Source organism: Bos javanicus, chromosome 17 (assembly GCF_032452875.1).
Source record: "Bos javanicus breed banteng chromosome 17, ARS-OSU_banteng_1.0, whole genome shotgun sequence".
Classification (NCBI taxonomy): Eukaryota; Metazoa; Chordata; class Mammalia; order Artiodactyla; family Bovidae; genus Bos; species Bos javanicus.
In genome coordinates this window covers 66,286,595-66,308,809 of record NC_083884.1, presented here as the reverse complement: position 1 = coordinate 66,308,809, position 22,215 = coordinate 66,286,595, and the positions used below count along the sequence as shown (strand labels likewise).

Below are 22,215 nucleotides of genomic sequence, written 5' to 3'. Positions count from 1 at the left end.
GAGAGGTCCTAGAGCAGGAGTCCTGGGCCTTTTATAAGCATCGTTTATGAGGACTGTGGAACTTCTACCTCCCCAGATGCACAAACACAGACTCGAATTTTAGTGCAGAATCTCTGGGTTCATGGTATGATCTCTAGAACTCATGCATGGACACCCCTCACTTAATCTACCCGTTCACAGACCCCAGATAAGGACGCTGGTTCCAGCTGACCAAAGAAGCTAGAATGTGGTAGGCGGGGGGCCTGGAAAGCAGAGGGAAGGGTTTGAGTGAATAGGGCTGCATCTTCTGAAATGCTCAGAGAAAGAAAAAAAAGAACTGAAGAGCCCTGCAGTCCAACCCGTACAGTTCAAAATGGTGTGGCACTCCCCTTAGAAACAGAAGAACAAGGTTTCTTTTGCCCGAGAGCAGGGAGGAAGGGAAAAAACTGGCCACCGTGGGGCTGGAGGCCTGATGACTGAGAGGGAGGAGCTTCGGGCCCACTGTCCACCCGGGAGTCTGTGAGCCTGAGTAAGAGAGGCTGGGCCCAGAGATCCCGGTGGGTGCCTGGACAAGCGAACATCCCCATAACCCTGAGGGCGACTAGCCTTGAGCTCTGCAGCAGACAAGGTCTGGGCATCCAGGTGTACTTCCTCACCCACTTCAGTGGACTGAATACTGATCTTTACCTGCATCCTGCAAGGGCGCATCCTTAGAGCACAATATAACTAACCAAGGCACAGCACAACTGGACATCTCAAAGCGCGTCTCTAGTCTGGGGGAAGAGCCCTTTCAGAAGGAGGGCAGATTTAAACACTGAGTCCACCCACAGGGAACCCTCCTCTCACTCCAATCCGAGGATGGCTACACTCCATCCCGAGGCAGAATTTCCTATAGGTGTTTCCTTTGGTGTAATAGGGGGTCTTCCTAACTAGAGAGTTTAAAACGCACTGACCCTTCCACGACATGAAGACAAAGTCTGACCTCAAGCTCATGAGGCAGACCCATGTCTGCCTGTTCCTGACCGTTCCTTCCGCCCCAACACAGGAGGGACTCAATGATGGTGATGGTGATGATGGTGATGATTTTAATCTGCTGGGCAGGCAAGCAGAGGCCCAGGAAGGGCAGGCGACCTGTCCCTGGTCCTGATCTCCTTGGCAGTGCCACCAGCGTTGGTACATGATATGTGGTCCCTGGTTTCTCCCTCATCTCCTGACACGTGCTCAGTGGTTCTTTCTCTTGCCTTGGTTCCTGTGACTTTTCAAGAGGAGCATGGGCCAGGCACTTGTGGACAGGTGGACTGCTGGTGAGCAACAGAAGTAATTAAACGTCTCCCATTGTATTCCCTTCCATGGAGCCTTTGCCAGACAGCTCTGGTCTGAATACAAACACTGCCTGGGAAGTGACGCACAGATGCACTGGCCCCATGTCACAGTGACAGACACAAGCTCACCAGGATGACAGGCCAGTAAACTTGGCAGAGAACCGAGACTTTGACAAGAGAAAGGGGAAAGATGGGGTATGTCTGACATGACAGCAGGGCTTGCTCACTGGAAGTGTGGGTGACGGGGTCAACCTGGAATCAGATTACAGCCCCGTCACTTACTGTGTGAGCTGGGGCCAGTTTCCTGACTGGTCTAAGCTGCAGTTTCTTCGTCTGTACACTGGGGGTGATAATGGTTACCACCCTCAGAGGGTTGTGAGAACTATGCACGGAAGGCAGGTAGGCTGTGTAGCCTGGCACAAGGTCAGTCCTCAGGAAAGAGATGCCAGTAGCACGACGGTCAGTGTGTCCTGTGACGCCAGGGCGGATGAAGTGGTTTGGAGCCCTCATGCCCCAAGAAGCCCACTGGCTGGGTATCTGGACCTCCCCGGTGGTCCAGTGGTTAAGAATCTGCCTGCCAATGAAGGGGACATGGGCTCCATCCCTGGTCCGTGAAGGTTCCACACTCTGTGGGGGCAACTCAGCACCACAGTTACTGAGCCCACGCGCCTAGGCCCACGCTCCACAATGAGAGAGGTGGACGCAATGAGAAGCCTGCACGCCACAAAGAAGAGTAGCTCCCACTCACCGCACCTAGAGAGAGCCTACGCACAGCAACGAAGACCCAGCACCGTCAAAAATAAATTTAAGAAAGAAAGAAAGACCAGTGTCCTCCGTGGCATCATATGAGCCTGCGGTCCTGCACTAAGGCTCTGGGATGTAACTTGGAATGTCTCAGAATCATAGAGAAATGTTGTGAGCCTCTTCTAAGCAAAATCAGGAGGTTAAGAGCTTTGTGGGAAGAGAAGGGTGGACGGGCCTCAAGCCTGCCCTACTTCACAGCAGGAACTCTTGCAGTCTGGCTAGAGCCTGGGCCCACTACTGAATAAGCCGAAGCGGGATGATGCCCTCGGTGGCAGCCGCAACCTTTGCTTAGGCCCAGATCTTTCTACTTCTCTCACCGCAGCTCAAATTCGTCAAGTTAGCAGCATAGATGTTGGAAAATGTACAACTTACACTCAACACAGCACCAGAGGACACCTTTCCACAGCCTTCGTCTCAGATGGAGCCAGCTGGCATGGAAACTCTTGGCTGACCTAGGGGTCAGGGGTCATCCACTGACCTTTCTGAACTCCCCACCAACCCCATCCCAAACTCCCAGCTGAGATGATGACGCCACAGACCCTGGGCAAGAACAGATGGGGCTGTCGGCTGATGCACGAGTCATGAGCGTTCTCTGAGCCTGGGGGAACAGCTTAAAGTGTTCCTCCACTAATCTAAGGAGGCTGATGCCCTAGTCTAAGTTACAGCGCAAGGGCACCCGTGCTGGTGAGCATGCGCTGAAATGCTGCCGCACCGGCCTCCTGGCTTTCTGAGCACGTAGCCACGTTTCCAGCCTGGAAGGCCTGTTACACTCGGATCTAATTCCCAACATGGGGAAATGTGACTTTTCATAATTTGAACAAGTCTCTCAAAGAGCCTCACCTCCAGCTGAAGCATCGCTCTGTCTCTCTCCCAGGGTGGGTTTGAATCCTAATTGAGAGCTCAGTTCAGAGATGTACCTGGACCAATCCCTCAGGCTCCAATCAACACTGCCGTCCCCTGGCTATGAGGCAATTATGAGGGGCGTGCAGGGCGGAGCTGCGGGGGAAGAGCGCCTGCAGCACCCGGCTTGAGCGGGGCCCTGCTCTGGATGGCGGCTCTCCACCCCAGGGTCCCGCACACTTCTTTTTCTCGTTGATAACCAATTTAACTGTGCAGTGACCAGACAGCATGACTTGGATGGTCTTAAGAAGTGTTGAGCCTTCTTTCTGGGCGATTTTTCCCGTTTCCTCCCACGCCTACGTCATTACTGAAACCCACGCTCCATGGGAATTATAAGACAGAGAGGCCAAGGCAGCTGAGGATTAGGAGATGCTTCCCAGGAGGCATCCTGGGCTCAGGGAGGCTTCACAGGCTCGCAGCCTGCGCCCAGAGGGGCCTGCGTGCGGTGCAGCTTTGCTGTGACTGCAGTGAAATTCCGAATCCATTCTGAACGAATGGGTATATCTTTCCTTTTCTCCTTTGCTTTTTGCGTCTCTTCTTTTCACAGTTATTTGTAAGGCCTCCTCAGACAACCGTTTTGCCTTTTTGCATTTCTTTTTCTTGGGGATGGTCTTGATCCCTGCCTCCTGTAAAATATCATGAACCTCTGTCCATAGTTCTTCAGGCACCCTATCAGATCTAATCCTTTGAATCTATTTCTCACTTCCACTGTATAATAGTAAAGGATTTGATTTAGGTCATACCTGAATGCTCTAGTGATTTTCCCTACTTTCTTCAATCTAGGTCTGATTTTGGGAATAAGGAGTTCATGATCTGAGCCATAGTCAGTTCCCGGTCTTGTTTTTGCAGACTGTATAGAGCTTCTCCATCTTTGGCTGCAAAGAATGTAATCAATCTGATTTCGGTATTGACAATCTGGTGATGGAAGAGGGTGTTTGCTATGACCAGTGCATTCTCTTGGCAAACTCTGTTAGCCTTTGCCCTGCTTCATTCTGTACTCCAAGGCCAAATTTGCCTGTTACTCCAGGCATTTCTTGACTTCCTACTTTTGCATTCCAGTCCCCTATAACGAAAAGGACATCTTTTGGAGGTGTTAGTTCTAGAAGGTCTTGTAGGTCTTCATAAAGCCATTCAACTTCAGCTTCTTCAGCATTACTGGTCAGGGCATAGACTTGGATTACTGTGATACAGAACAGTTTGCCTTGGAAACGAACAGAGATCATTCTGTTGTTTTTGTGACTGTATCCAAGTACTGCATTTTGGACTCTTGTTGACTATGATGGCTACTCCATGTCTTTCAAGGGATTCTTGCCCACAGTAGTAGATATAATGGTTAGCTGAGTTAAAAGATATACCCATGTGAATGCAGAGTTCCAAAGAATAGCAAGGAGAGATAAGAAAGCCTTCCTCAGTGATCAATGCAGAGAAATAGAGGAAAACAATAGAATGGGAAAGACTAGAGATCTCTTCAAGAAAATTAGAGATACCAAGGGAATATTTCAAGCAAAGATGGGCAAAATAAAGGAAAGAAATGGTATGGACCTAACAGAAGCAGAAGATATTAAGAAGAGGTGGCAAGAATACACAGAAGAACTATACAAAAAAGATCTTCACGACCCAGATAATCATGATGGTGTGATCACTCACCTAGAGCCAGACATCCTGGAATGCAAAGTCAAGTGGGCCTTAGGAAACATCACTACAAACAAAGCTAGTGGACGTGATGGAATTCCAGTTGAGCTATTTCAAATCCTGAAAGATGATGCTGTGAAAGTGCTGCACTCAATATGTCAGCAAATTTGGAAAACTCAGCAGTGGCCACAGAACTGGAAAAGGTCAGTTTTCACTCCAATCCCAAAGAAAGGCAATGCCAAAGAATGCTCAAACTACCGCACAATTGCACTCATCTCACATGCTATCAAAGTAATGCTCAAAATTCTCCAAGCCAGCCTTCAACAGTATGTGAACCATGAACTTCCACATGTTCAAGGTGGATTTAGAAAAGGAACCAGAGATCAAATTGCCGACATCTGCTGGATCATCAAAAAAGCAAGAGAGTTCTAGAAAAAAATCTACTTCTGCTTTGTTAACTATGCCAAAGCCTTTAACTGTGTGGATCACACCAAACTGTGGAAAATTCTTAAAGAGATGGGAATACCAGACCACCTGACCTGCCTCCTGAGAAATCTGTGTGCAGGTCAGGAAGCAACGAACTGGACATGGAACAACAGACTCTTTCCAAATCAGGAAAGGAGTACGTCAAGGCGGTATACTGTCACTCTGATAATTTAACTTATATGCAGAGTACATCATGAGAAACGCTGGGCTGGATGAAGCACAAGCTGGGATCAAGATTGCCAGGAGAAATATTAATAACCTCAGATATGCAGATGACACTACCCTTATGGTAGAAAGCAAAGAAGAATTAAAGAGCATCTGGATGAAAGTGAAAGAGGAGCGTGAAAAAGTTGGTTTAAAACTCAACGTTCAGAACACTAAGATCATGGCATCTGGTCTCAAGACTTCATGGCAAATAGATGGGGAAACAATGGAAATAGTGAGAGACTTTATTTTGGGGGGCTCCAAAATCACTGCAGATGGTGACTGCAGCCGTGAAATTAAAAGACGTTTGCTCCTTGGAAGAAAAGTTATGACCAACCTAGACAACATATTAAAAAGCAGAGACATTACTTTGCCAACAAAAGTCCGTCTAGTCAAAGCTATGGTTTTTCCAGTAGTCACGTCATCGATGTTAGAGTTGGACTATAAAGAAAGCTGAGCGCCGAAGATTAATGCTTTTTAACTGTGGTGTTGAAGAAGACTCTTGAGAGTTCCTTGGCCTGCTAGGAGGTCCAACCAGTCCATCCTAAAGGAAATCAGTCCTGAATATTCATTGGAAGGACTGATGCTGAAGCTGAAACTCCAATACTTTGGCCACCTGATGCGAAGAGCTGACTCATTTGAAAAGACCCTGATGCTGGGAAAGACTGAAGGCAGGAGGAGAAGGGGACTACAGAGGATGAGATGGTTGGATGGCATCACCGAGTCAATGGACATGAGTTTGAGCAAGCTCTGGGAGTTAGTAATGGAAGGGAAGCCTGGTGTGCTGCAGTCCATGGGGTCACAAAGAGTTGGACATGACCGAGCGACTGAACTGAACTGATTCTGAACAAAAAGCCCCAGGTTCTCATTCCTCCGTGGACTCATGGGTTATGCTGCTGATCCTGCCTGGAGTCCTGGGGTGCTTCATGAGGACACAGTGGGCCACTTCAAAAGGCGAAGAAAGGTGGGAGAGAGGGAAGGAAGAAGAGCAGGAGACTTTTGCTCTTTCCCATTCATCTCACTTGGGCAGGCTGTTTACTTCCAGAACACTCCTTGTCGGCCCTGACTCACTTTTCTCCGGAGCTCCTGCCTCTGGCTCCTTCTTTCAGCCCGGGTTTCAGTTCAATTCTTCCTCTCATAGAGGCCAGGTGTACCCCTGCTATTCATCAAAGCATCGTGTTCTCTATCTTTGTAACTCCTACTGTAGTCTAGTGTTCCATTCACCAGTCTGCCCGCTGTACTCACGGGCAGGGACACACACACACACACACACACACACACACGGAATGTGCGCTCCACGGAGGCAGAGGCCTGTGCTCTCCTCCCTCTCTACTCCTCAGGAATTTAACTTCTGCCTGTCCCCGGGCAAGTTATTCAATCTCCCTGTGTCTCTAGGACAGAGACACATGATGACAAGAAGCAAGCTGACTGAGACAAACGCCCAGCTCAGTGTGGCGTGGAACAGGTAGAGCCAGTCACACAGATGAATGAATGAAACTGACAATGGCTGAGCCCCGCCAAGTACACGGGCCTGTGCCAGGGTCTGATTTTTTCACTTACTTCTTATTATCAACCCATCTTACAGATGAAGAGACTGAGGCTCAGAGAGGTTGAATAACTGGAGGAAAGTAAAAGTGTTAGGTCGCTCAGTCATGCCTGATTCTTTGCGACCCCAATGACTGTAGCCAACCAGGCCCCTTTGTCCAGGGCATCCTCCAGATAAGAACACAGGTGGTAGCTGGTAAGTTGTGTCGGACTCTTCAAACCCCCGTGGACTGTAGCCTGCCAGGCTCCATTGTCCATGGGATTCTCCAAGCAAGAATACTAGACTGGGTTGCCATTTCCTTCTCTAGGGGATCTTTCCCATCCAGGAATTGAACCCATGTCTCCTGCATCGCAGGCAGATTCTTTACCATCTGAGCCAGCTAGTTGACAAACTTCAACCCCTGGTTCAAGTTTGAAATGAATCCCCAGATCCCTGATTGGAAATCGGGCTGGATGAAAGGCAGCACCTGCGCCCTCCCCAGGCCGCCCCCTCTTGCAGCTGCAAGTATCCCACGCACGGCCTGGGCTCGTCCAGATCCAAGGCGCCATTTTTTCACACCGGGGGTCCTGTGACCATCTCGCCCCTCACACTGTCCTGAACACAGGCTGTTTCACAGGTTGTTGTCCCTGGTTCCCTGTCACACCTGCCCAGCCTGTCCCTGTACCTCCAAGAACAGACTCTCTGCCTCTTTTCAGTCTTGTTATTTTTAGAACTTTTACTGTTTATTAGAAAAGCAATCTACTTCTGTGCAAGTAAAAATGGTTTAAAAGTTTTGCTCATTTGTAAAAACCTCCAATACTTGTATATACAGTCATTAATTCCCTTTATAATTAATGCAAAAGCTCTAGCATTTCTATTAATGGAGAAGCCAGCCCAAGCACGGAGTGGGTAGTATTGACACCAGGGGTTTGTAATTACAGACGCTGGTCCTGTCATGACTCTAATAAAACTGGTGGGGGGGGGGGAACGGGGACCCTGAATGTGACCATGAGCTGGGAGGCTGCTGCAGGATCAGGATTTGCCATTTTACCAGCAATTTCACAGCTTTGCACATTAGTGGGCATCATAGAAATCCTCAGGATATTGGCGTGGAAGTGATTTTTGCACAAACTGAGGATTTTTTAGATAAAGCCCTTCATTTAGAGGCCAGAACATGGTAAGTCCACTGGGTCTGTATCACACCGATGTTGAAAATGAACACCTTCACGGGGGAGTCAGCAGCAGTCCGCCTCTGAGCAGCGGTCACCAGCCCAGGACCACAGCAAGGACGGTACCACCAGCGGGGAGCATCCCGCCTCTGCTCGCCTGAGCCAGCCAGTTATCCTCCCACCCACAGTGCGCCTGAATCCCCGGGCCCCCAGACTGGAGAGGGGAGCCCTGCCCACTGAAGACCGCAGAGCCCCCAGGGCACAGCCCCCCGCCGTGCCCCGCCCCGCCTGCCCCTCGCAGGCACCTCTCTGTGTCGCTGTCACTGGATGCCACCTCCTCCAAGGCTGCCTGCAGGTCGGCGATCCGTCGGATGGACGTCTCCAGGTCAGTCTGCAGGGTCTGTCGTATTGCGGTGAGCTCCTCCACGTACTTCTCCTGGGGACAGAGACCACAGCACACGTTGGCCCTGGGCGAGACCCCCACTCACTCACGAGAGCTCTGGGGAGGAGCCTGGTGTTCACTGGGACCCTGTGACATGGTGGGTACCCACGAGGGGCTCTCCCTAAGGAAGGGCTCATGGAGCCTCAGACAGATGCTGCAGATTTCAGAGGAGGAAATAGATGCCTCAGGAGCTCACACACACCAGAAATGCTAGACCCAGCCTGTGCGACCCCACACAGAACGCCCTAGATGGATGGCAGACGTAAGACTCAGTGATGTTTCCCAGGAGAGCTGCTGAGGCTGGTTCTGGAGGCTGAGTCCCGCCCCGGGGTGGATGTGGAGCGGGAGGTTGCGGGGAGGGCAGAAGAGCGGGTCCCTTTCAACTCTGCCACCCAGGCTCCCTCAGCCCTCCCGCTACCCTCAAAGGCAGCACGGGCAAAGACAGAAACCCCAGTGGGGCTCCCTCTGGAGCTGGCCAGCACCACTGATGTGTACTGAGACCTGTCCATGCCCAGCGCTGCGTTCAGCGCTTCGGGCTCCTGCCCTCACTCTCTGCTCACGAGCCTGGCACGCGGCTCTATCACTGTCCCCACTTCGCAGATGAAGAGCTGAGGCCTGGGGGAGGCCTGAATGGAACTCGAGCTGGAACTGAGGCGGGTGCAGCAGACTCCACCTGTGCTCATCCAGTTACTTTCTGCCCTAATCGGATTTTATCCAGACTCTCTGGAAAGCCTCTGACTGCCATGTGTAACGTTTTCCACACACGGCTCCCCGTTCGCACAATGACTGTCGGCTGAGGGTGAGTCTGCCCTCCGGGGGACGCTGTGTAGAGGCGTTGCTGGTTGTGACATGGGGGTCTGGTGGCCTCTCGCAGAGCAGAGGCCAAAGGTGCTGTCCAGCATCCTCAGTTCACAGAGCAGCCCCACCACTGAGGACCGATTACTTCACAAGAGTGTCACCAGCATCCAGCCTGAGAAACTCTGGGTTCAACCCAGAGACCCACCTTCTGGGAGCTAATCCTAGCGGGGGGAAGAGTCAAAAGGCAGAGCAGGGCTTCCCTCCTGGTCCAGAGGTTAAGACTCTGCCTGCCAACGCAGGGGACGTGAGTTCGACTCCTGGTCTGGGAAGATCCCACACGCCACAGGGCAACTAAGCCCGTGTGTCACAACTACTGAGCCTGCGAGTCACGACTACTGAAGTCTGTGCACCTAGAGACTGCGCTCTGCAACCAGAGAGGCCACCGCAATTAGACGCTCATGCACTGCAACTAGAGAAAGCCAGTATGCAGCAGTGAAGACCCAGTGCAACCAACGATAAAATAAATAATAAACATTAAAAAGGGGGGGGTGCAGAGCAAGGCCCGAGGACGCTTGGAATGGAGCTACTGATGGCACCGAGAGCCCGAGAGCCGCCCCGCCGCCCAGCCACGGGGACTGGTAGGGAAACCGCGATGCAGTGCGTCGCTCTGATGCTCAGACAGAAGCCAACACGAGCAATCAGGGTGGCGCCAGCGGGGAACCCTTCTCAAAATAATGTCAAGCAAGCAGAAAAGAACAGAAAATATGATGCCCAGGTCTCCATGCAAACAGCACATGTGCAGCTGGGAAAGCAGTGGAGAGCTGAGAATATTTACAGATAGGAGCAAAGGTGGGTGAGGGATAGGATTTTCCTTCAAGCTGCTCTTAGGTCAAGTTTCTTTTTGACTGTTGTCTTAGGCAACAGGTATATATCAACTGATGAGAGCGTGAAGGGTGAAAATGTAAGGACTCTGGGTCCATTTAAGTACGGCTCTCAGCTCCCCCTGAGACTCACCAACAGTACAGCCCTTCTCTGAGCCTGGGATGGCTTTTATTTTGCAGATGAGGAAACTGAGGCCAGGGAAGTCACTTGGGGCAGCAAGGGGCAAACCTCTGGTCTGCCTCGCTCACTGGCCAGTGATCTTTCTGGGGCTCTGTCTGCCTGCCCCTGGGAAAGCCAGCGAGGCCCAGGGCTCCCTTTGCAGGGACACATTCAGATCCCTGTAGCAGGCCAGCCGGTCCATCCACGGTATTGTAAGTCTGTGCCTTTTCCCTGATTGTGTGTCTTTTTCAATTTGAGAGAGAGACTGAGCAAAGACCAAGGAAGCCGAAGGGTCAAGCCCAGCTGACGAGGGAAGGGGCGGCGTGGAGAGGTGGGGGGTGCGCACAGGGGCTGGTGGAACACCACGGCTGATTGAAACTGCCAGCTGTGAAATCCCCAGCTCGGTGCTGATGAGGTGAGAGGCGGTCTGAGGCGGGGGCCCCCAGGCAGGAGGCTGGCGGACTGTCAGAGGAAATAACACATTGTGGGGCGGTGAGGGGGCGCTTGTCAGCTCATCGAGACACCGGGAAGACGGCTGGGCGCACAATCCCAGGAGACGGCAGTGGCGTCGCCCGAGCTCAGCTCCTCGCTAGTGGGCCAGGATGACAGCGTCCCTGGGAGGCGAGGGGACGAGGCATCAGTGTGTTTCTAAGACACAGAGATGCTACCCAACGGCCCCGTCAGGGCCATGCCAGGCACGTCAGGCATGCCAGGCACCTCAGGGCCATGCCAGGCACGTGGTGAATGTTCCTTTTAGAGATGAGGAGACTGAGCACCAGAGCAGCAAAAAGACCTGCCCACGGTCACACAGTCAAGAGACCACAAAGTCAGGCAGCCGGGTCTTGGGTTCTCAGGTGAGGCCCCTGTGCCATGTGAGCCAAGCGAGAGGAGCCCAGACGTCCCCTCCCAGTTGTGCTTGGGTGACCTTGGCCCATGCCAACATCATGCAGAGGAGGCCCTCCAACCTTGACCTGCAGGGGCCCTCCTGGAGGACAGGGACGGTGTAGGTGCTGGGTCTTAGGGACGGGGGGCTCTGGGCTGGGACTAAGCAGTTGAGCAGAGGAAATGGGGACCTGAGGTGGGTCCGATCTGCATTATCATGATCATGAAAGTAGGCTCTGGAGCCAGGATGCCTGGGTTCAAATCCAAGCTCTCCCACCCACAGGCTGTGTGACCTTCAGCGAGTTACTCAACCTCTCTGATCTCCATGGGTAAGATGGAGGCAGCAGCGGCCCCTGCACAGGGCTGCTGTGAGCACAGAATGAGCGTGGCAGAGAGGAAAGGCCTGGCCAGCAGAGGCGTTACTATCTTTTAGTTCTGAGAGAACAAGCGGCAACCGGGTGGGTGTCCCTGAAGCACTGAGGTGGTCCGCCAAGGTCACACAGAGAATAAGGAGGCTGGAATGCAGGCCTCTGAAAGCTTTTCACCATCTGCAGAGGAGAAGCAGGGGTGGAAAGCACGGGCAGCTTAAAGAGTGAGTTAGCTAGACAGCAAGAAGAGTGGAAGTTAGCTAGACAGCAAGAAGAGTCGAAGTTAGCTAGACAGCAAGAAGAGTCGAGAACAAGAAAACCATCCACAGACAGATGAGGCAGGTGGTTCCAGGGACCTGCCGCTACCCCCTCACTCTCCACCACACCCCTTGCCCTCTGGGCTCCACCCTCTGGGCTCCACCCTCCAATTTGCCTGGGGATGCACATCACGCTCTGGAGAAGGCAACGGCACTCCACTCCAGTACTCTTGCCTGGAGAATCCCATGGATGGAGGAGCCTGGTAGGCTGCAGTCCATGGGGTCGCTAGGAGTCAGACACGACCGAGCGACTTCACTTTTACTTTTCACTTTCATGCATTGGAGAAGGAAATGGCGACCCACTCCAGTGTTCTTGCCTGGAGAATCCCAGGGATGGGGGAACCTGGTGGGCTGCCATCTATGACTGAAGCGACTTAGCAGCAGCAACAGCAGCACATCATGCTCAGCAGAAACCTCCCAAGAAGACGGATTTGGGAAATTCAGAGTCTGTGTAATTAGCAATCAGCACACCTTTCCTGCTTCAGCTCAAAAACCAGGTAGTCCGCTGATTGCAGAGACCAAGTCATTAGGTGAAGCGGATGCGGCGGCCCCACCAGTTTTGGAGGCAGACAAAACAAGCCCATGCCAGAGACAGCTCGAGAGACACGGGAGCGGGGGCACCAGGAGAAGAGGGCATGAGGGAGGGCTGGGCCTTCTTCCACCTCCCCGACCAGCGATCGGTCAGGACTGCCGCTACACAAATGAGGTTGCGTTTTGAAGCCAAGGGTAAGCTTGTGGTCTTCTGTGTTTTTCTCTTTAGGGACATGGGGCAGGAAGAAGCTGGAGGAAAAACTAGGTTACAAAACGACTTAGACAGTAAGATGTATACAGCAGAAACCCGCTAACGAATAGCCCATGTCCATATTGCTCTGTAGCTGGAACACAGCGATGCGTGCCCGGTGGCTTCCGTCGCGTCTGACTCTTCGCGACCCTATGGACTGCAGCCCACCAGTTTCCTCTGTCCATGGGGTTCTCCAGGCAAGAACACTGGAATGGGTTGCCATTTCCTCCTCCAGGGCATCTTCCCGACCCAGGGATTGAACCTGCTTTAGCAGGCTAGTTCTTTGCCACTAGCACCACCTGGGAGTGATACATACACTGTAATAGACATAAAACACTAACATAAAGTACATATTCATTATATATATGTAGGTATGTATATATGCATATTACATATCATTCGTTCAATAAACATTTTTTGAGCATGAACTATGTGCCAGCACTGATCCAGGTGCAGGAGATATAGACAAAATCCTAACTTCTACAGAGCATCATTCTTCTAGGGCCCTAATCTACCTGTATTGCTGAGTCTAGAACAGAGCAGGCAACTCAAGATGTCTTAGGACTGAGTGATGGTGTTACTGCATGACTGTAAGAGGTGAGTCAAGGAGGGACAGGGTGCTACTCCTTTAGCTGTACACAACACACACCATGCATACAGACATCACCAGACCACGTGGTATGCATATGTGCTGGCCACCCTTGCATCATGTGAGAGACTCATCAACTCTTGTTAAATGCCCAAGCTGCTCCCCCTGGAACACGCTGTGTGTAGCTGCTCATGTAGGGAGCAGTTCATACAATAATTAGTGGCTGCAATTAACATCGTCTCCTCTTGTGAGGTTCAATTAGAGGCTAATATTTAAAACCATCGTTTGCTTCCTCTTCCCAGGGCATCTCCACCTTCATAGGCCCCTCTTCTGTCTGCAGACACACGGGACTCGCATATGTCACTTTCTGCGGCTCTGGAGGTTGCCTTGTTCACCTTCGGAGGTATCCCACAAGGCTTCCCAAAGTTAATTTTACCTAGTTTATAGCATGGGCTTCCCTGGTGACTCAGATGGTAAAGAATCCACCTGCATTGCAGGAAACCTGGATTCGATCCCTGGGCTGAGAAGATCCCCTGGGGAAGGGCATGGCAACCCACTCCAGTATTCCTGGCTGGAGAATCCCATGGACAGAGGAGCCTGGTGGGCTACAGTCCATGGGGTCACAGAGTTGGACATGACTGAGCGACTGAGCACAGCACAGCGCGTTTATAGTACAGAGCAGACTATCTGGAAACATCCCCAAGCCCTGATGAGAAATCATCTCGTTATTCGGTTTTGATGTGCTAAAGACAAATAGAAACTTTATTTACAGAGCCTGGTGTTAAGAAAATTATACACACATACATAAGCTGTAGAAATATATACAAATGCATGTTTACATAACGCATGCATATAGTATATGAAAACATAAATATATAAAAATGTGTATATGTGTGAATGTGTGTGCACATGTGTATTTATAGATACACACACAAGTATTCCCAGTCTGACACACAGCATGTAGTTAACAAGTATCTGTGAATAAGTAATAAATGAACCCATTTATTTCTGTCTCTCACATGGGCAGGCATGGCGCTAAGTGTCTGAAAAACCTTCTCTCACATCATCTTTATAAGAACCCTCGGAGTCATATACAATAGAAACCCATAAAAAGTAACCCGAGAATACTACCACAAAGTCCCAGCGGAATTACTGCCTCTGTGGGGTGAGGTATGAGGAACCACAGTTTCACTTAACTTGTGCAAAGGCCACGTGCCTGGGAGGAGGGCCCCGAGAGTAGTGTCCTGGCGAGAGCTCCCAAGCCATGATGGCAATGGAGTGAGCACTGGCAGGAAGTGCTCAGTCCCACTCTGAGAAAGAGCTGGGGCACCCCTTAGAAAACCCCAAATGACACATCAGATTCCCTTATTTAAGACCGAGGGTGGTGGTCCAGTGGTTCAGAATCCGCCTTCCAATGCAGGGGACGTGGGTTCAATCCCTGGTTGGGGAACTAAGCTCCCACCTGCCACTGGGCAACTAAGCCCATGTGCCACGACTAACGAAGCCCCGTGTGCCACAGCTACTGAGCCCACACGCTCTAGAGCCCACCCTCCGCAACAGGAGAGGCTCATGCAAGGCTGAAAAGGAGCCAAAGTTCCCCCTGGAAGCAGGCCTAGGGAGAAGCTGGTTGTCACTAGGCAATACCCTCTCTTCAAAACAGTCCTGCAAGTTTTTTTTACTGTATTTTAATGATGCGACAGACACAGAGTGATTCGTCAGAGATCCCAAAGTCACCCAGCTGGACAGTGATGCACAGGTTCAAGCTCAGGCCTGCCTGTTTCCAAAGGGGCAGGAAATTATCTCACAAGCCGTCCCGTCCCTTTTCTTCGCCTGCGGCAGGCACGTCTAATGCATCGCAGGCAACGTGGGGCCCGAGTCCACTCTCTGAACCGCCCAGCTAAGTGCTTCTCCCCAGGGCTGCCCTCTGCTCCGTCTGCCAGCATCAACTGGAACTGCCAACCCTGCCAACACTTCAAATAACCTCAATCGTCCTGGAAACGCCTCCTGAATCCTCAAAAAAGAAACTTATTATTAGTTGGTTAGGGTAGGGGGTATTTCTCCTTGAAACTGATGGGTGCTCTATGGGACCGAGGGAAGCTGAAGCCCACCACACCTAGGGAGCCGCCCTGGTGGGCGGGGAGGGGGAGATGCCAACGCTACCACCGTGGGAGCAGCGGGAGAAGCACTGGCCTTAGGACAAGGTGAACCTAAAGCGCCATGTGACTGCTCAAGAGCCACCAACCCTTTCTGACTTCCAGGCTCTCATCTGTAAAAATGACAGTATTATTCCACGATAAACAGTATTGCGAGGAACAAGTGAAATAGTGTAAAACTGCGTACAGCTCGTATACCTGATACCGTGGCTCGTACTTGATACGTAACAAATGCTCCCGTTTCCTTCTTTCCAAGTGAAGACTTTGAAAATATGAAACCTGCAGGGACTGTATAGTGAGGATAGCCTCATTTTTCAGAAAATGAATTCTATGAACATGATGCTTTTTTTGTTGAAGTCAGAAGGATTTAATGTAATGCCTCCAAGGAAGCCTGTATCAGTCAGGAAGATAGAAATCACTCTAGATCATTCAACCAGAGGAATTTAATATAGGGAATTGGTTTTCCAGGTGATGGGGAAGATGAGAAGCCAGAAGAGATTAGCAACGGCAGGAAGGTACCGCTCACCCAGGGCTGGAAGGAAAAGGCAAGAAGTCAGGCAACGGCAGGGCTGCCCAGTGGGCGCTGCTGTCAGGGAGGAGGGCCCCTCACGGGACACGGGCTTACGGAGGCTGAGCTGCGGCCAGGCCTGCCCCCCTCCTCAAGGCAGTGTGAGAGAGGGAGAACACCTTGGTTCTTCTCCTCCTCTTCCCTTTCTATTGTCTGCCACTGCCTTCCACTGGCTGAACCTACCAGAAGGCAAGCCGGGAAAACAGCTTCCTGTGGTTCAGAGCAGAGAAGGGGCGAGAATGAATCTGAGAAGACACAGGAGAATTACCGGTACAGAGCACAAAAGCATCTGGGCTACATCCCAGCCTTCGTTATTAAAGACAGACGAGGGTGTTTTCAGTCTGTAAAAAAAAAAAAAAAAACTCATCCAACTGTATACTTTTGCGATTTGCACACTTCTCTACTTGCATATTTCAAGGACGACACTGCAATAAATCCAGAATTATGAGTGCCAAGTGTTACAACCAAATGCTAGATTACAACCTCCAGTCTGCGTTAGTTATTTATTGCTACATAACAAATTGCCTCAACACCTAGTCGTTCTGAAATATCAAATATCATTCATTATCTCTCATGGTTTTCTGTGGGCCAGGATTTCAGAGGTGGCTTATCTATGTGGTTCTGATTCATGGTCTAAGGGAGGATGAATAAGGCCCCTAAAGATGCCCACATCCTAATCCCCAAAACATGTGAATATGTTGGATCTGGATGGCAAGGGGAATTTTGCAGATGTCACTAAATCAAAAATCTTGAGATGAGGGATTATCCTGGATTCTGTGGATATTCTGGGTGGGCCCTAATTGTAACCAAAAGGGTCCTTATATAAGGGAGGCAAGGGGGGTCCTTGGGGAAGAAAGCAGTGATGTAATGATGGAATCCCTGATCGGAGTGATGCAGCCAGGAACCAAGAAATGCTGGCTGCCCCTACAAGCTGGAGGATGCAAGCAGCGGGTCATTCCCTGGGGCTTCTAGAAGGAGCTAGGCCTCTTTTCACCTTGACTTAAACCCCGTGAGACTCATTTTGGACTTCTGACCTTATCATTAACAGAGAATAAACGGTGTCATTTTAAAGCTATGAAGTTTGTAGTAATTTGCTGCAACGGTGATGAGAAACTCATACAGGTTTTATCATGATGTTCTAGTGAAGATGTCAGCCAGGGCTACGCTGGTCTGAAGACCTCCCTGAAGCTGGAGAGTCCTTCCCAAGAAAGTTCACCGATAAGGCTACTGGCTGGAGGCCTCAGCCATGAGGGCTCCGCTGAGCTGCTTGAGTGTCCACATGACGTGGTGGCTGCTGGGTTTACCAGAGCAAGTGATCCAAGGGAGAGCAAGGCAAACACCCAAGACCTTTCAGAACCCAAAGGGACAATCTACTGGTCACGCGAGCCAACTCTGACACAACATGGAGGAGGCTGAGACATCCCCTGTGGTTCAGCGGCTAAGACTCCACGCTCCCAGTGCAGGGGGCCCAGGTTCCATCCCTGCTCAGGGAACTAGATCCCACATGCCACAGCTCAGAGTATGAGTACTGCACTAAAAAAGGCCCTGCGTGCTGCACCTAAAGACGCCATGTGCTGCAAAGAGGCTCAAAGGCCCCGAGTACCACAGCTAGGATCCGGTGCAGCCAAATAATACATAAACACTTAAAAGAAAAGATGGAGGAGGCTACACAGGGGTATGGACTCAGAGCTGGGGACCACTGAGAGCCCTCCCAGAAGCTGGTTCCCACAGCAACACGGACATTTCTTCACACACAGGCCTCATCTCGATTGACTCTCCCATTCTCAGAGGAAAACCCTGTAGGGACCCTGAAATTCTTCTCGGAACAGAGAAGAACAATCTGTAAGAACAGAATCTTATAGATTCTTTTATGTCTTCCCCCCTGCCCCAAGATATGTAGAAATCCTAATCCCCAGTGGCTCAGAATGCAACTGGACATGGAGACAAGGTCTTCACAGAGCCAATTCAGTTAAAACGAGGTCATGAGAATGGGTCCCACCCAGTGGCTGTGTCCTGACAAGAGGAGGGAGATCTGGAAAAGGAGATGGTCACAAAGAAAGGGGAGATGAAGTGAAGACTCAGAGGACGAGCACTGCATGGAGACAGAAGGTTGGAGGGACCCACTTAGCATCGTAGGAACATCAAAGGTTGCCAGCAAACTGCCAGGTCAAAGGCACGACACAGTCTCTCCTCTGGCACCTTCAGGGAAGCAAGGCCCTGTGAACATGCTAATTTCAGACTTCTCATGTCCAGGACGTGAGACAACATGCTGTTGTTTCACCAAGCTACCTGGTTTGTGGTACTGGGCTACGGCAAACCTAACAAACTAACGTTGTGGGATCTTTCTTTCTTTTTGTTTTTGAGACACAATTTCCTTTCTTTTCTGGTTCTAATAGGGTTCACTGAAGAGAATTTAGAAAATATATTAAAAAAAAAAAACAAAACTAAAAATTGCCCCTGGGACTTCCCTGGTAATCCAGTGGTTGAGATCCACTGCAGGGGGTGCAGGTTCAATCCGTGACCAAAATATAGAAGAAAAATGCCCTTAAGTCTGTTACCTGGGGGACAATCCTTCTTAATGACTGTGTTGCCATATTTCCATTCTGTGTTCACTTCTACAGGTGTGTACAGACACATCTATCTGATGTACAATTGGGTAAAAGAGTTTTATAGTAAAGGCAGAATGGAGTTACACAAGCAGGGGACCTTGGTGCCTGCCCACCCCCCCGCCACAAGCTGCCCATCAGGACCCTCCATCAGTCTCCAGGCAGAATAGAGCGTGGGGCTCTGGGCACCTGCTTGCCGTCTTCCCTTCCCTTCTCTTGTTTCTGGTTGATTGTTTTAAAATGCCCCCAGCTGTTGCCCAAGAGTCTTAATCGCTTTCTGGAAAGTTTGTATTTTAGGTGACATGGGCTGTTCACAATCCAGGAGATAGAGAGCCGGGCTGTAGACAGTCACAGGTGCACTCACTACGCACACCCAAGCAGCACGCTAACATCTGTGGACACGTCCATCACACAGCAGGGGCCCAGGCTGAGCTCAGGGCAGGATGCCACCTGGCCAAGGTTGCTGGGCCCCAGGGCAGCAGAAGCAGAAGCAGAACTTGAGCCGGTCCCACCCAGGTCAACTCACCATCAGCAAGCATTCCTCTCTCCTTTCTCTGTTCTCACACTTTGGATAAAGCCACTTTTCGCCTAAACCCCAGCTGCAGCTACTTGAGTTATAACAGCGCCATGAGCTGGGGCTGCAATCTGAGAAGGGGGCTCTGTACTTGATTCTTTGGGTCCCATGTTTCCCCCGACAGGTGGGGCATGGCAGGAGGCACAGTTTCCCTGGGAGGGCAGGGGACCCTCCCACACAGAAGGGGGATGTGGCTGAGGGTCTCTGGGGCTGGCAGGATGGGATGGGGGAGGGCAGCGTGATCAGGCTTGGAGACACCGGCAGGCAACTCTGCCGTGCGTCTTAGGGTCACAAGGTTTGCCAATAAAACTTCTCTAAAGTTCCGTACAGTTCTAACTGCTCAGCCCTCCCAGCCCTAGACGCACCCCCAGCCTCTGACTTCTCCTACAGCATCTTCAGGAAGGGGCACAGAACTGTCACCGGAGTCCCACCCTCTCGAGGCTGACACCCGGGGGGCCCTCACAAAGCCCGCTGCTGCAGACAGGCATCCTGACCTGGGCTGAACTCCAAACACCCTGCTCCCCACTTCTGAGAGCCACCCACCCACTGCCTCCTGAAAAAAGCCAACGAGTCTTGTCATTTTTTCTGCTCCAACGCAAATATGACATATCTGTGCCACCCGATTTTCCTGACAGACGAGTAATTATATCAACGTAATTAAGTCTCAGATGGAGAAATTCTCTGTATGGAGTACACCGACACTGTGCTTCCCGCATCAGAGAGCCATTGTTCCAGGCAGTAATTATCAGGCCACCTTTGACATGTCTTATTTCAATTTAAATGGAAATGAAGCTCATAGATCTCCCCAGCCCACGACCCCACGTGACTACAGAAATGGAGAGATCGGACTTTGAAACTTCTCAACCGGCCTCTGGGATTTCCATCCAAAGACGTTGAAGTGTGAGAACGACTTATTACTATGTATCCCCAGGCCCTCCTCTGAGCCTCAAGAATCTCATCAACACAGTGGGCTGGTCTCTGCTTCCTTCCCCTGCTCTCCATCCCCTCGTAAATTCAGTGTCCATCACCATCTCCTGAGGCTTCTCATCGTCTTAAACTGGCTCTTCTTTCTTCAGTCCAGCCCCCTCGCCAATCCATATTCCACACAGCATCTAGGGGAGAATCTTTTTTAATCTGATCAAGTCCTCTCCTGCTTAAGAGCCTCAGTGCTTCTTCACTTCCCCCAGTCCAGACTGTGCAGTTGAGCCGAGCAAGCCTTCCAGAGTCTTTCTCTCAACCCACCTTCCAAGGTTCCTCTCCTTTCAATGCCCACGCTCTGCACCCACACACCAGTAATCACCACAGTCTTCACCAGCACCCAGTCGTGCTGTGCCCTTTCACACCTCTGTGCCTTCACACCTGCCATTCCTCCACCTGGAACGTGCTGCTCTGCTCTGACAAGCGAACTCCTATTCATCCTTCAAGACCCATTCCACAGCCACGTCTTCTGGATGACCTCTCTGGCTCTCCTCGGTAGAATCAGTCACTTTCATCTCTGGGCACTGGGACAAGTCCCTGGGTTAAACACACACCCCACGAGACTGTAATAAATTTCTAATTTCCTGTTATATTGAGCTCCTTTGAGTAGGGCTGTACTCAGCCTAATATCCCAAATGCCTAAAGCAGTACCTGGAGCTTAGAAGCCATCCCATAAATGCTTCAGCTTTGAATTCTCCCAGCTCTACGCTGACAGTGGGGCAGTAGGCAGTCTTATCACCGTGGGTCCTCAACTGACACAAACAAGCGCTTGCTACCCAGCCCCACCGCTTCTAGCATGACTGTGGGTGGTCTGTCCCCCACCTCCCTGACCCTCAGTCTCCTCATCTGTGAAGTGGGAGTGCTGACTGCATCGCCGCGCTGTAGGTCTAGCTGAGGATTCATAGATGGAAGTGCTTGAAACGTTGCATAAAACATAGAAAGTTTTATGCTCAATGAACATCATCCCTCTTTCCTGCTCATCATCCCTCCTTCCTGCTCATCATCCCTCTTTCCTGCTCTCAGACAGAACCATTACTGCCAGTGTGCCAACCCCTTAGGGGAAGTTCGGTCTCGTCCCTGTCAGCACCCAGAGGCGTCCAGAACATCCCAGGAGAGACCTGGCCAGGGACTGCCGACACTGCCTACAGATCCAGAAGTTGGAAGACAGGCTGGGAGTAAAGTCACCCAAGGCAACAGTCACCAAAACACGGGACCACATCCCACTAGCTGTGCCAGGCAGGCACGGCCTGCAAGGGTCAGCACAGGGGAGAGACTGAGCCCCACCCGGGCCTCAAGACCTGGCAACAGGCGCCACCTCCGCACTGGCTCCCCAGGCACCAAAGAGCACACCCTCGAGTCTGCCCCCTCAACCTCATGGGAGGCGGCAATTCAGTTCCTGCCTGATCTTCCACACAGAGCACTGGAGGCTCGGCCCACGTTCAGGTGCTCTGTAAACTGAGAAGAGCTGGGTGCATCCGAAACATTATCACACTGTTTCCTTCTTCAGATCTTTTTTCAGACGCATCTGACGGCTTCATCGTGACCAAAGCCCAGGGTGACATTCTCAACAAACCAAAATAGCATCACGAATGAACTGTGGTTGAGTGGGGAAAGCAATTCCCGCCCCTCTCCCTAGGTAAATCAACCCTCATCAATAGTCTTGTGTTATTAGATACCGTCTCCCCAAGAATTGATCAGGAAGAACCTGGACCAGAGTTATTGGTATTGGCAATCAATGCTGGATTCTGGCCCTCCCTGGGCTTGGACCAGAGTCAATGCCGTCTGGCCGAGGAACAGATGGAGGTCGGGGAGCTACTGTCAGAGAAAACAGCATGAGCGATACAAACAGCAAAAGGCACAGATCAGCCCTGGGCAGCCAGGCGACAATGACTGGAGCTTAACGTAGTCGTTTCTAGACTTGACTGACTTCCATCTGCTGAGGCAAGAGCATGTGACAGAGACCCCAACACCCTGGGCTTGATTCAGAGTAGAGGAAAGAGACCCAGACACCCTGGGCTCGATTCAGAGTAGGGGAAGGCTCCACCCGCCGACTGGGAAACGGACGTTTCTGTTATGATCCTCGCTGGTTCATGCCGC

General features: G+C 51.2%; 1 protein-coding gene across 4 annotated transcripts in view; it reads right to left on the bottom strand.

The window, feature by feature from the left end:
- MYO18B (myosin XVIIIB) overlaps positions 1-22,215 on the bottom strand; it is a 231,369-nt gene that overhangs the window by 26,532 nt on the left and 182,622 nt on the right. For all 4 annotated transcript variants that reach the window (XM_061385190.1, XM_061385189.1, XM_061385188.1 and 1 more), the window contains one exon: positions 8,327-8,457. In XM_061385190.1, the coding sequence (XP_061241174.1) occupies positions 8,327-8,457 (131 nt within the window). The remainder of the gene's footprint in view (positions 1-8,326; positions 8,458-22,215) is intronic.